General features: G+C 35.5%; 2 protein-coding genes across 2 annotated transcripts in view; both read right to left on the bottom strand.

Annotated features, from left to right (window-relative positions):
- The window catches only part of LOC306886541 (serine/threonine/tyrosine-interacting protein-like), a 195,222-nt gene that overhangs the window by 27,534 nt on the left and 151,915 nt on the right, over positions 1 to 15,773 (bottom strand). The window lies entirely within an intron of this gene.
- LOC306886509 (protein FAM184A-like) overlaps positions 165 to 15,773 on the bottom strand; it is a 29,908-nt gene continuing 14,299 nt past the window's right edge. Inside the window, exons 11-17 of the mRNA XM_079443664.1 lie at positions 12,666 to 12,819; positions 12,298 to 12,425; positions 10,708 to 10,892; positions 9,555 to 9,701; positions 7,958 to 8,075; positions 7,662 to 7,766; positions 165 to 688 (exon numbers count right to left, since the gene is read on the bottom strand). Of these exons, the coding sequence (XP_079299790.1) occupies positions 680 to 688; positions 7,662 to 7,766; positions 7,958 to 8,075; positions 9,555 to 9,701; positions 10,708 to 10,892; positions 12,298 to 12,425; positions 12,666 to 12,819 (846 nt within the window). The 3' untranslated portion in view covers positions 165 to 679. The remainder of the gene's footprint in view (positions 689 to 7,661; positions 7,767 to 7,957; positions 8,076 to 9,554; positions 9,702 to 10,707; positions 10,893 to 12,297; positions 12,426 to 12,665; positions 12,820 to 15,773) is intronic.

The following is a 15,773-nucleotide window of genomic DNA, read 5'->3' as shown; positions in this document are numbered from 1 at the left end:
AAATTTACTAGCAATTTCTGAGTGAACAAATTTTTTTTCAGACTAGTTCTGTTCCTATGACTTTACAAGACTTCAAAAATCACGTAATATAATTTGTCCAATTTGACAGCTTGTTATTAGAATAAACAGTTCTGGTACGACAACAAGTATTTTAATATTTTTTTAAACAGTTGTTGTTTTTATTGGCAAAATAACAGATGGTTTGGGCTGACATGAGGGTGAGTAAATAATGACAGGGTATTTGGGTAAACGATTCTTTTAAAAGACATGCAGTCCTTTGACCATGCATAGATTTAAGATATGTTTTATTTATTTATTATATTGATGGTTTATAGATTGTAAGAAGACAATATAACACAAATATATAAGTGTCTGTGCAATTTATTTCAAAACTGGCAAGACATTGGTATACCAACAGTTTTAGTCCATCCAGAAAAGACACATTTATGAATATTATATGAAATGAATGTGCATCTTATTTTAAATCAAGTAAATGCACATATCAAAAGGGAAAATAACAAACTCACAGTGAGATATCAAGAACAGACAAATGGGCTATTGAAAACTGCAGTTTCACATGCTCTTCAGTTGAGTGTCTTGAAAAATTTAAAAGGAGAAGTACTGTGAAAATAGCTCTTGTGGTTGCTGTTCTTTTGGTGCTACAGTTGAATCCTCAGTCTTACGAGGGCTGCACAAAACACAGAGAAGTCAAACACAACCAGTTACACTGCAGCAACATTAAAGGAAAGAGAATTTGCATGTTCTAATCAAATACTTCCACATTGAGTTGCTACTTTATTGCATGATGATACTATCCGAAAAAAGAATAAAAGTGGCCGCAAAAAGTACGTAGACACTTAGGCAACAGGTTGAATGTCATTGTAATAGATTAGAAGTGGCATTTATGTTAAAGAAGGATAGCGCAAACACGTTTCAAGCTAAATATTTAACAAAAAGCAGGGTTGAAATGATAAAACAACAGACATACTGCTTAAAATCAAGACAATGTATTTGGATTAGCATTTTTATGCTTTGTTGGAAGGGAACGCTCATTTTAAATGAACGACAAAGTGTACATACAGTCATGGCCAAAAATATCGGCACCCTTGGTAAATATGATCAAAGAAGGCTGTGAAAATTAATCTGCATTGTTAATCCTTTTGATCTTTTATTTAAAAAATTCACAAAAATCTTAATTGGATAATAAGAATTTAAAATGGGGGGAAATTTCATTATGAAATAAATGTTTTTCTCTAATACACATTGGCCACAATTAACGGCACCCTTTTATTCAATACTTTTTGAAACCTCCATTTGCCAGTTTAACAGCTCTAAATTTTCTCTTATAATGCCTGATGAGGTTAGAGAACACCTGACAAGAGATCAGAGACCATTCCTTCATCCAGAATCACTCCAGATCCTTTAGATTCCCAGCTCCATGATGGTGCTTCTTCTCTTCGGTTCACCTCACTCATTTTCTACAGGGTTCAGGTCAGAGGACTGGAATGGCCATAGCAGAAGCTTGGTTTTGTGCTCAGTGGCCCATTTTTGTGTTGTTTTTGAAGTTTGTGTTTGGATTATTGTACGGTTGGAAGATCCAAACATGGCCCATTATAAGAGTTCTAACAGAGTCAGTCACTTGTTGATTTTTTATCTGTTGGTAAATTATTTGATAGAATCCATGATGCCATGTGTCTAAACAAGATGTCCAGGACCTCCAGCAGAAATATAGGCCCACAACATCAAAAATACAGCAGTATATTTCATTGTACACATGGGGTACTTTTTATCCCTGTGTTCACCAAACCCATCTTGAGTGTTTGCTGCTAAAAAGCTAATTTTTTAGTTTCATCTGACCATAGAAGCCAGTCCCATTTGAAGTTCCAGTCGTGTCTGACAACTGAATATGCTGGAGTTTGTTTTTGGATGAGCTAGGAGAATTAATCCAAAACCCTCCCAAACAATATGTGGCGATGTAGGTGCTGTTTGACCATTTTTTTTTAGGTTTTCTGACCCCGAGACTTAACTATTTTCTGCAATTCTCCAGCTGTGGTCCTTGGAGAGTCTTTAGCCACTCAAACTCTCCTTCTCACCGTGCATTAGGACGATATAGACATACGTCCTCTTCCAGGCAGTTTCGTAACATTTTATGTTGATTGGAAATTCTTAATTATTGCCCTGATGGTGGAAATGGGAATTGTTAATGCTCTAACTCTTTTCTTAAAGCCACTTCACTAATTTGTGAAGCTCAATTATCTTTTGCGGCATATCAGAAATATATTATTTGGTTTTTCTGATTGTGATGGATGATTAAGGGAATATGTGTTTTGTTTTCCCTCCTATTAATATCTCTGTGAAACAGGAAGCCATGGCTGGATAATTTCATGTTCATAATTGCCCTGGAGTGCTCAAAATTGTGAATATGAAAGGGAATATACTTCAGAGATATTTTACTCATAAGAATTTCTAGGGGCGCCAATAATTGTGTCCAATGTGTATTTGAGAAAAACATTTATTTCATAATGATACCCCCCCCCCCCCCCCCCATTTTAAATTCTTATTTTCCAATGAAAGGTTATATTTTTTTTATTTTTTTTTTGAAGTTCAGAGTTTCTGCAGGCTTCTTGAAGGTAAATTTAAGATTTTTGTAAAGATGTTTTTAAGTAAAGAAGTCTCTAAATGTAAATGTCTTATATTAACAATGCATAGTTTGATAATACAACTTCCAACATATGTCCATTACTTTTTAATTCATTTTACAAAAATAAAAAAATAAAATATGAATACCTCTGCCCTCAACAACTACAATATGGAAATAACGTTTTCATGAGTATTTTTGTCTTGTTTTACAGTGTGAATGTGTAATGTTTTTTTTTTAATCAAGATAAATTTACTTGAGAAGCAAAATAACATAAGTCTTGTTTCATGAGCAGCAGATCAAAATTGAGTTTATGATTAAAACAAGAACAAATATCTGCCAATGTGCTAAGAAAAAATCTACTTAATTGAAAGTTTTCACACCACATTGGCAGATGTTTGTTCGTGTTTTAACTATAAACTCTGAAAACAAGGCTTGTCTATTTTGCATCTCAAGTAATATTTAGCTTATTTATATTGGAAATATATTAATTTCAATGTGTTACTTGCCATTTCTTTGTTATTATTTGTGAAATTCTCAAGCAATTTCTGAGGGAAAATAGTTTCAAAGTACTCCTGCACCATTTTTGTCAGTAAATAAAACATACTAAATACATAATTTTGTCATTTCTGATGTGATCCTGAGCAATTCATTTGGAAAACAGATTTAAATTATTATCTAAACTTAACAAAATATGAAATATGAATTAATGTGCAAACAACAGTAAATATATTAATATTACCTCAACTGTTGGTTAAAAGTAATTGCCCACACTATTGTAGGAAAGCACATTTTGAGCTAGATATTTTTATTTTTATTATTTTCATTAAATCTGTTCATTAATCAGATAAAAGTAAAAAAGTAAAAAATATCGGCATAGATGCAATTCTTATCAGGTCTAAATATTTTTTGTGGCCACTGTACATGTGTATTTACATTATTTCCCTATAGTAGTCATTACTATAGTCAAGTAACCTTTGCTTTTTTGGCGGCAGTAAGAATTATTCTTAAATTTGATGTCTGTAACTACCGTAGCACACAGTGCAGTGTCTCTTGACCAATAGGAAGCTGCCCTCCTTGTTCAAGCTTCAAATAAATCACAGGCACCATGCTGAAGTACTTCCTTTTAAATGATAAATAAAATATGCCCCACTAACAGAAACGGTCTAATATTATCTCCCAGCCCAAAGCTGCGTACAACATGTTCTTGTGCTTGATTTTCACTAGGCAAGAAATACCAGGAATAGTTGCTCATCATTCGAATAGCTCATTTTAAAACCACAAAACAACAAATGCATGAAATGTGAAGGGCGGATAACAGCTAGTGGGTGGAGCCATACTTGTGACTGATGACATGTGATGACATCAACTGCATGCTCGCATTGGTATTCCAATGCCATTGTGTGATCACACACAGTTTAGGTGAACTTTCAGTCCAATTAAGGACATTGGTACGTACAATTTATCATGCACATCAAAGTAGCATTAAATACAAACATTTTTAATGTGTGCCGTTCGCCGGCAAGATGCATTAAGGAGTGAGACGATCATAACCACAATTCACTGGGACAGACATGGCCGTGTTCTCGTATTAAAACGTCCAATCAACAGACAGACTGACGGTTTTTCTACCGTTAGGACTGAGACCGTGTGATCCGACCAATGGCAAGACAGTTCTGTGGTTTTAAGCATGTCTCTTGTGAGGACAAGGACGTCTCGGACAATCTCACCTCCGGGTGGAGTCGGCCTGAGGTGGAGGGGTTGGGGGGGGGGTGGAGGTTTGTTAGACCTGAACTCATGGTGGTGAATGGGGGAGTTGGGGACAGACTCTAGGCAATCAGGCGGAACCGAGCCGCCCGCCATCCCTTCCACCGCAACAACGCTTAGGTTCGGAGAGCTGGCGAAAGTGTTCGCAGGTTTTCTACTCTTATGCTACATTAAAAGGACACACACAGAAAGGGATTGTGGGAAGCTGGAGGTGATGGCGAACTGTAGCTTCAACGATGACAAGGTAATGAACATAATTTTGAATGTGGACAGGGAACAGAAATGACAGATCATAGCTCTGTTACAAAACCTAGTGAGCTGACTCTCATAGGTGCAGTCCTGAAGCAATGCCCGTTTAAAAAAGGTAAAATACCTAATTTTGCTATTAAATTAATTATAAAACGTTTCGGCAGCATGTATTCTTTATATCCACACATATGGTTTAAGTGTGTGCCAAAAGTAAAAAATAAAGGTGAGAGAAATGTTTATTATAAATACATTTTATTTCATTTAATACAAAAAGTACTGATGATATAAAAATAGTCCAATCAAATAAAAAATGTACTATATCACCCAATGTTTATCTTATATTATATAGCATAATATTCATGCTTGTGGGTACATATTGACTATATATTATGTGTATTTATATTGTGTATGTAAATATATATATATATATATATATATATATACACAATATCTCACAGAAGTGTGTACACCCCTCACATTTTTGTAAATATTTTATTATATCTTTTCATGTGACAACACTGAAGAAATGACACTTTGCTACAATGTAAAGTAGTGAGTGTACAGCTTGTATAACAGCGAAAATTTGCTGTCCCATCAAAATAACTCAACACACAGCCATTAATATCTAAACCGCTGGCCACAAAAGTGAGTACACCCCTAAGTGAAAATGTCCAAATTGGGCCCAAAGTGGGCCACCATTATTTTCCAGCACTGCCTTAACCCTCTTGGGCATATAGTTCACCAGAGCTTCACAGGTTGTCACTGGAGTCCTCTTCTAGTGGGGTGGTGATGGCGCAGTGGATAAGACACATGCCTTTGGTGTGAGAGACCCGGGTTCGAATCCACTGTGAGACACCAATGTGTCCCTGAGCAAGACATTTAACCCCAGAGGTGCGACCTCTGACATGTATAGCAATTGTAAGTCGCTTTGGATAAAAGCGTCAGCTAAATGAATAAATGTAAATGTTCTACTCCTCCATGACGACATCACGGAGCTGGTGGATGTTAGAGACCTTGCGCTCCTCAACCTTCTGTTTGAGGATGCCCCACAGATTCTCAATAGGGTTTAGTTCTGGAGACATGCTTGGCCCGTCCATCACCTTTACCCTCAGCTTCTTTAGCAAGGCAGTGGTCGTCTTGGAGGTGTGTTTGGGGTCGTTATCATGTTGGAATACTGCCCTGCGGCCCAGTCTCTGCTTCAGTATGTCACAGTACATGTTGGCATTCATGGTTCCCTCAATGAACTGTAGCTCCCCAGTGCAAGAAATACCAGGAATAGTTGCTCATCATTCGAACAGCTCATTTAGCAGCACTCATGCAGCCCCAGACCATGACACTCCCACCACCATGCTTGACTGTAGGCAAGACACACTTGTCTTTGTACTCCTCACCCTAGTTGCCGCCACACATGCTTGACACCATCTGAACCAAATAAGTTTATCTTGATCTCATCAGACCACAGGACATGGTTCCAGTAATCCATGTCCTTAGTCTGCTTGTCTTCAGCAAACTGTTTGCGGGCTTTCTTGTGCATCATCTTTAGAAGACGCAGGTTTACAAGCCACATTTCCCTACGTTTTTCAGTCAATTTCTTGACCTTTCCCCCCTTATGAACAACACATTTTCGTACATGATAAAAGCTCCTTGTGTTTTCTCGGTTTGAGCATTCATAAAAATCACAAAACACAGGTATCTCGATTTTCTGCTACTGATTCCTATGGAGAAAAAATTACTTCCTGACCTTCAGCTGCATTTCGCGCCACAGCAATGACGTCATGTGCAAACAACATATTGGGCCCAATTTGGACATTTTCACTTAAGGGTGTACTCGCTTTTGTGGCCAACGGTTTAGACATTAATGGCTGTGTGTTGAGTTATTTTGAGGGCAAATTTGCACTGTTATACAAGCTGTACACTCACTACTTTACATTGTAGCAAATTGTCATTTCTTCAGTGTTGTCACATGAAAATATATAATAAAATATTTACAAAAATGTGAGGGGTGTACTCCTGTGAGATACTGTATATATATATATATATATATATATATATATGTTCAGTTTGGTTATGATTTTTTCTAAATAAATTAATACTTTTATTTAGCAAAGGATGCATTAAATTGATCATAAGTGACAGTAAGGACATTTCTATTTCAACGCTGAAGAACGCTGTTTATTTTAACATTCTGTTTATCAAAGAACCCTGAAAAAAATCACATTCCTTACAAAGATATTAAGCAGTATAACTGTTTTCAACATTGGTAATAATGACTTCTTGAGCACCAAATCAGCATATTAGATAGATTTCTGAAGGATCATGTGACATTGAAGACTGGAGTAATGATGCTGAAAATTCAGCTTTGCATCACAGGAATACATTACATTTTTAAACATATTCATAAAGAAAACTTTTTTTATATAATATATAAAATATTTGTAATATTTCATAAAATTACTTTTCACTGTATTTTTGATCTAATAAATAAATGCTGCTTTGGTGAGCATAAGAGACTTCAAAAACATGTTAGATTATATTGAAACTGGGAAAATACTAATGCTGATAGGGTGCACCAAATGGGTCAATTTTGAGGTTTTACAGTATGTCCTATGTAAGCAGCACATTAGGTTTCAGAACAGAACTTATGATTTGGAAAGCAGGGTAGAACTTGATGTTTGAACATGGATATAAGACACAGACAATGGCAAATCGAACAAACACAACTTACGCAACAGAAAGAAAAGTTAGACCAACTAAAAGAACAGTAGAAGGCTATTAATAGTCTCTGCAGAACATCCCATTCCAGTGGTACCTCTGTAAAACACACTTCCCATAAGGCATAATCATTTAAGTATTCTTTTATTACATTCATGGATTCCATGAACTGTAGAAATGGAGTGCTTTTAAAAAGGTTTATGGTTTGTGCTTTTTTTTTTTTACGATCAGATCAAATCCAATTTATGTGGACTTCAGAGGTACTCTTTGATCAGTGTGGCTGTGTCTCTCTAACCTTTATAAGGGGGTTTATGACCCCGACATTGGGATTGGTGTTGAACACCTTGTTGAATCCAGGCTCTCGATTCACCAGCTCCAGTTGATAAAACTTCTTGTCATCCTGGAACAAAGGAGGCACAGTCTTTACAGTCACAGTAAGGCCCTGTGCAGAAAAATCCATGAACTAATATTGACTTTTTTCTTAAGACATGTAATGCTTTGGGACAAAAAATAAATTTAAAAGAACAGTAGTACACGTATCACTTTTAACGGGATGCTGCACCTCCAGAGACCATTGCAGTGCACACTTACCACAAGCTTCTTGACCAGAGATTCTCTCTCGGACACCATTTCTCTGAGATCAGCTATCACCCGGAGGTCCTCCGGTCGGCTTTCTCTATTCCTGAACTTGTCCTCCGTACCTTCCAACCTGCTCATCCCACACACATACACATTAACAATTATACTGCAGTAAAAACAATAGCTCTGTCATGAAACCTGCGACCTAGTCAACATGTTTAGGCATCATAGGCACAGTGTTATTTTAGGGCCAGATTTACTAAACTGGGCAAATTAGAGCGCGATTCCATAATGATGGGAGGGGAAAATTCTGCGGGTTATTTACTGACAATGCGCACATTAAAGAACATCCATAATGACCAGTGTAATCTACCAAGAGCAGCGCAAATTACTGCCTGCTTTAAGGCATGCTTTTTTTGGAAGTTAAATAATGGCACAAATGCCAGTAATTTGACAAGCGCAAACTTTAGTAAACCGCGTTGCATGATTCATTTTAATACTCTCCTCCCATAAATTTTGTGTCTGAATGGGAAACGCCTACAAATGCATATTCAATGAGGTCAGGCACAAAAATAACTGTGTCCATGCCTTTTCAGTGCTAATTCTTCACTGCGCGTCTTTAGTAAATCCTGACAGTACTATTTTAATGCCAAAAGACGGTAAAAAGACGGTTAGTAAATTTGGCCCGTATACACAGTTACAGTATTTATAATATAAAAATATATTTATATTTGAAAGTTTTAGACATTTTTAATGTGCTTTTGTCATTTTTATTAGTTTTTAATATATATTTGTATTTAGCTTTAACTGATTTTTATCTCAGTCTTATTTCTAGTTATTTTTGTAGTTACACAACAAATTTTTATTTCAGATTTTTTAATTTTTTTGTAGAAAATTTATATTTTATTTCATCTTCTTTTCAGTTTTAGTATTTAACAATAACAACACTGCATTGGCATGCTTGAAGTTTAAAAAACATGAAGTTTTATAGACTACCAAAGCGATTTATAAACCATCAAAGTGCCATGTTGCTGTACTGTTGGTTGCTAGTAGATGTTCCCACCAGACTTGTTTTTGAACTGTTTTGGCTAATTCTCATTGCTACCAATCTCTGTCCCTTTCACCAAACTTCAAATTGCAGTCAGTGGGAATGCTCCTTTAGAGTAGGCATAATCACATATATCCTTCACGTTTAATTCCAGAATGCATTGCAACCAGTTCAGCAAAACGTTTTGTTAAAAATAGTCACATCTAATTAAATTTTTCACCTAATATATTTTATGCAATTTTGTTATGCTAAGCAACATGCTAACATCAGACTCTGCTGCAATACTTTAATAAGCATCAAAAATACTTAGAACATTATGTGTGGAGCACAGCCATGATCTCATGAGAAGCAATTACATTCAAGGTACATTTAGCCTTAGAAGACCAATTTGCAAGGATACTGTAGTAGAAATCAAGGCAGCTCGCTAGGTTTTGAAACAGAGCTAATGTGATTCATCTAGCTGTCTTCAGAAATATTCATGAAGATATTACATTAAAATGATGTGTTTTGATATTCAATTCAATTTGATATTCAGTCTGTAAGTGAGATAAAGGGACTCACAGAATCTGCAGAGCAGAGATCTTGTCTTTTAGCAGCTCCTGAGCTTTGTTAAAATCTGACAGCATGATCTGGGTCTCTCTGTTATGAGAAGCGTTCAGCTCGTCAATCTCCCTCTCGAGGCGCTTAGAAAGATCCTGTTCATGAGCCCTGCATAAAATAAAATCATTTAACATATCCAAAACAGTTTGTCCATTTACATACACGCTTAAATTCCATGAAGAACCTTTGACATCCATGAAACCATTCCATTGCACAAAAGGTTCTACGCTGGAGAAATATTAAAATGTTCCTCACACTAAGAAAAAAATGGTTCTTTTTAAGAACTGTATACTGAAAGGTTCCCAAAATGGTTCTTTTGTGGCACTGCTGCAAAAACCCTCTTTTGGAACTTTTTAAGAACGTAGTGTCAACAAATGTGCAAATACTCTGGACAACAAACACATTCAAATTTATTTCGCTTGGAGACGCACAAGCTCACTTATTTATTAGAACAAATTCCCTCAGTTCCCCAAAGAATATCATCTCTTTTCATGAGCCAGAAATTAGCCCATTTTAATAAAACCAAATGAAATTTGTTTGTATATATCTGCCAGACACTTCCCACTGACCTTGATGCATTTATACCATCAGAACAGAAGAATGCAAGATGATACTGAACCAGAGAGCTCTGCCTGAAGGCAGTGGGCTTCTGCGTGGGAAATAGCTCCGTCTGCTTTCTTCTCACATTAAATTAGCTTCTGGTTCAGCTAGAATGACCTTTAGGATTTTATAATTTAATAGCTCATGAAAGCCAAAAAAGATTCTACACATGCATAAGATGTTAGTTGCTCTAGTCTTTTTTGCATAAAATGAGGCTATCAAAAACCAGGATAACGGCATTGTTCACTATTTGTACTCTAACCTTAACCTAAAAGTATTACTGTGAGCACGGCAATTTCCTGTTTCTTTATGTTTCTGGACTTTATGGAATTTTATTGACAGAGATAGGGAGAGAAAAGATAATAAGTGATGTGGGAAAAGGGACGAATGGGATCAAAAAGTGAAGCAAGATCTTCGGTTGCTTGACTGAGTGCTGACAGTCCAATAAGTTCTAGAAGTTAAAACAGCCTCATAAAAGGTTAATACATCCTAACACATGTTAATAAGTTGGTACCTGATATGCAGATTGGCCTCACTGCGCACCCGCAGAACTTCTTTCCCTTTGAGCTCCAACTCCTTGGTCAAGGTGCTGATGGTCTCATTGAGCGAGTGGATTTCATGGTCCAGATCGGCTATTCGGTTCTTCCTGCAGCTCACCTCCTGCCTCAGGTCAGATATACGCCCTAGAAGGTCTTGCTCCTGGAGAGGCAATTCACAAAAACATTAAAAACATAATATATATCGACTTTAACAGATGGATGACTGCATGTCTAAACGAGGCGGCAAATGCAGTTTTTATCATTTCATTGCATTGGAATGATTTGCTTAAAAAAGCATTAGAAGATTTTGTGCCAGAATATGTATATAGGTCACATTAAAAGAGATTCAATTGTGCTGAAGTAATAACTGAAGATAAACGAACATGAGAGAGTGAGACTATGAGTGTGTATTAGAGAGACAGACAGAGAGGGGGATTATAAATCAAATATGAAAATGGGAAAGGGGTGTAAGTCACGGCAAGAGCTCTCCCATAATTCAGAATTCAGTACCTCATTTTTTATTCATCGTGGTTATTCTTCAAATTTCTGTAAAGTGCAGCTTAGTTTAGAGACATTTTATAATAGCCTGGCACTTGTTTCACCTCTCAGTCAGATTCAAGCCTTTATACAACCATGTCTTCAAACCAAGGGCACCTACTGTATCTGGCATCAGGTTTTATCCAGACAGGTAGCAAATTCCTGACCCTCACACTGAATTTCCCATTCAAATGTGGGATTTTTTTGGTATTCTGCTTGGTTTCATTAGTGGTCACTATTAGTATTGATCATACTTAAAAATGGAAGATCATCCAAAAAATTTAAATTCTGTCATTTATTAACCCTCATGTCAGTTCAAACCTGTATGACCTTCCTTCATCTGTCTAACATGAAAGAAGATATTTTGAAGATCATCGAGAATCCAAAAAACATTAGACCCCAGCGATTTTCACTGTATAGACAAAAAAGCACTGATACGTTTTTCGAAATATTTTCCAAAGAAAAAATCATGACAAATCTGAACAAAACGCTAAATCTGAACAGTGTTATTTTAGTTGTATTTAAATACTATTATAATATGTATTAATATTCTGAATTTGCTTTTTATATTTCTATTTAGCTTACATTTTATTTTCAGTTAGTTTTAGTACTTCAACTTAATCTTATTTAATTTGAGCTGTTGCCAAGGCAGCATGTCTAATATATTTCATCTTTACTTCAATGAATGAAAAAGATGATAATAATGATGAATAATGAAGCATATCATGTGTGACTGCCTGTTTTGCTAAGGCTCAAGTGTTCTTATCTGCAATGCATGAGATGTCAGAGGGTCCCATGAGAGAAAAAGCTTCTTACTAAATGCAAATATGGAGAAAATACAGGGTATCACCAGTAACCAGATGCAAGTGTAAGTTTGAACAAAAAATAAATCAAAATACCATTCTTTTTTGAATTAATCAAGAGTCTGCATCCATCACCAACCCAAAATGGCAAGTCTGCTGATAACTGGCATTTCTGTTGGGTTTAGTATCAAGATACAGTGTGGTATCATGCTTTGAAATGCTCACATGTTCTTTGCAGCGCTCAATAGTGTCATCCAGCTCTCGTTTGGCAGCATTGTTGTCCTTCAAATGGACTTGTCGCAGGTGTTCAATGGCACTGGCATGGAGATGATTGAGCTCAGACCGCAGGGAAGCTACACAACATAAAATAAACCCAGTGCTAAACAAAATCCTCATACCCTTGAGCAAAAAGATTTGCTCTGTAATAAATGCACTGTGAGTTACTTTAGAATAAAAACAGCTTTTAAAATGACTATTTACTGTCATGATAACTGTGTATATGAATATACTACAAGACTTTAAAGACCTCATAAAAGGCTCTAATCTTGTAGGCTGGTGTGTGGTGCTGTAGTTAATGTGAGCGTATGACTCACCCAGCATGGCTTTGCCCTCATCCTCCAGCTCAAAGCGCAGAGTCTGTAGCTCCTGGTCCGACTGCTGCCGAAGGATTTCAAGGGTCTGTCTGTGGGCATCTCTCAAAGCGTGTAACTCCTCTCTCTGTTCCTGTTTTAGACGCTCCTCAAGCTCCTACACAAATGCACACGTACACACGCAGAGGAAAATAAAGACATAAAAATACCGAAGCACACATCCAATGCATAAAACAAAAGACCACATTTGCATCTGAATGCAACATGATGCGATGGGAACAAAAGGTGTCAATGAGAAAAATAGATTTGCATTTAATGAAGGAAATGGCAGAGCTTGCAAGACAACGTCTTACCAAAGTTTTAGGTAAGCTTAGGTTTTGAGATTTTGCTTTGTCGCTGTTATTTTTATTATTACAATTTAAAAAAGCTTTTTCAATTTTAACATATTGTAAAATGTCATTTATTCCTGTGATGCAAAGCTAAGCTTTCATTAGTCATTACTCCAGTCTTCAGTGTCACATGATCCTTCAGAAATCATTCTATTATTTGATTTAATTCTCAGGAAACATTTCTTATTAATATCAATGTTGAAAACGTTTGTGCTGCTAAACATTTTTGTGGAAACTGTGATACTTTTGTTTCAGGATTTTGTGATGAATAGAAAGTCAAACAGCATTTATTTGAAAAAGAAATCTTTTGTAGCATGATACATGTGAAAAATGGATCAATTTAATGCATCCTTGCTGCATAATAAAAGTATTAATTTCTTCAAAAAGCTTATGGTCCCAAACTTTTGCACTGTAGTGTAAATATTAGGGCTGTCAAATTGATTAATCGCATCCAAAATAAAAGTGACCAATCACAGTTCAGTATGCAAATTAATGTTAAAATGAAACCCAATCACAATTTAGAATGTTATGATGACATCATTGTGGCGGTTATATTTTGAACATTAATGTAATGCAAATAGAGTTTTCTTCTACATTTTCAAAAAATTTTGAGACCAAAATTCAAAAACAAATGTGGATCATAATTTGGAAATTTTGACATTAATCATGATTGTTTTATACTTTTTAGAGCCATAGCTTTAACTGTAAAACATACAAACAAATGAATGCCAATTATTTAATATTTAAACATTAAAATTTCATACATTTTTCACACAGCATATATAGGACTTTAAATATAGTAGCCTATACAGTATAGCTGACTTGGTATTTTAGGAAGGAGATCATCATATTAGAATTAGAGCAGTCTGTAAACCTCTGCATTAAGCCATTTGGACTGAATTAACTACATAAATTTGGGAAGAAGAAAAAGAATTAAGAGGATTTTCAATACAGTGGGTTAGTTACTAATTAGATGAAGCTGTACAGTATCATCTAATCAGAGAATCTTCCCGTTTTGCTGTTGACACTCCGCCATTTTGTGGATAGTTTCTCTTTATCCTGCTGCTTCCATGCCACCCCACGTTTGGGAGGACGAGAGGACATTTAAACAGTCCACCCACAGAGCCACTCTAAAATGCAGCGCCAATAACCGCATTCAAGGGCTGACATAAAAGAATGGAGATGAAAGCAACTATTAATGTTTTTTTCATGACGTAGTAATCTGAAATGTGGCCAAATCAGCTTAAAGAAGCTTCTTTCCTGGGAGATGGAGAAAAGCCTGTTAGACTCTGCATCACGTGTCTGCTTCAAATGTCTGGGCTTGCTATCTTAAAATTTTCTGTGTAATGCACAATTCTGAAATGAAACAACAGCTGTGCTTGATGAGAAACATGTTTTCATATGCATAATGTGTTTTGGGAGTAGACTGTAGACAAGGAAGGACAAAAAGGAGGGTAATTTACCATATGGATGTCATGCACAGTGGAGATTCTCAGTGTGGGGTGATAATGCAGGGGTGACAAATCCAGAGAGTAAAGGAAACAGACATGTACAGTACTATGAAGGGGAAAAGAGACAGTGAAGGTGATAATCAATACAGGATGAAAGGCAGGAGGCATCACGACTATATGAAAAACAAGTAATGCATACACTACCGTTCAAAGGTTTGGGGTCAGTAAGATTTTTTATTAATTAATTACTTTTATTCAGCAAGGATGTATTAAATTGATCAAAGATTTTCTAATAAATTCTGTTCTTTTGAACCTACTATTCAAAAAAGAATCTTGAAAACAAACTATGATTTCCATTTAAAAATAATCAGCACAACTGTTTTCAACATTGATAACGGAATAAAAACATTGATAAAAATAAGAAATCATTCTTGAGCATCAAATCAGCATATGTCATAGGAAATGAAATAATGTGCCACTGAAGACTGCAGTAATGGCTGCTGAAAATTCAGCTTTGCATCACAGGAATATATTACATTTGAAAATATATCAGAATACAAAACACTCATTTTAAATTATAATGATATTTCACAACATTACGGTTTTTATATTTGTTATCAAACAAATGCAGCCTTGGTAAGCATTTCGTAAAACATTAAAAACACCCCAAACTTCTGAACGGTCAATAAAGTATGCATGTTTTTAAATAAATATTTAAATAATTTAACTATAAACTACGGAAGCGTATTGCATTCACTTGAGGAAAAAAAATCTACTCTGTTTTTCTGAATTAACGAGTTAATTATCTCAGAATTACGAGGTAATTTTTCATGAAAAAAAAGTTTTTGCTCTGTTTTTCTGAATTAATGACTTAATTATCTCAGAATTACGAGATAATTAAGTCATTAATTCAGAAAAACAGAGAAAAAACTTTTTTTTCCATTAAAAATTATCTCGTAATTCTGAGATAATTAACTCGTTAATTCAGAAAAACAGAGCAAAAACTTTTTTTAATGAATAATTATCTCGTAATTCTGAGATAATTAACTCGTTAATTCAGAAAAACAGAGTAGATTTTTTTTCCTCTAGTGAATGCGATACGCTTCCGTAATAAACAATCAAAATCCTCCATAATAATATAAATTGAAAATTGTAGAATATAAAAATAAAATGCTAAACTATTTGAACAAACAAAAACAAATCATAATATTTGTGAGATGTGATGTGTGATGAAAACAAAAAAATAAATATCACAAGTATTTCCGGTCAAG

Source organism: Barbus barbus, assembly GCF_936440315.1.
Source record: "Barbus barbus genome assembly, chromosome: 20".
Taxonomy (NCBI): Eukaryota; Metazoa; Chordata; class Actinopteri; order Cypriniformes; family Cyprinidae; genus Barbus; species Barbus barbus.
This window is presented reverse-complemented; position numbering and strand designations above follow the sequence as displayed.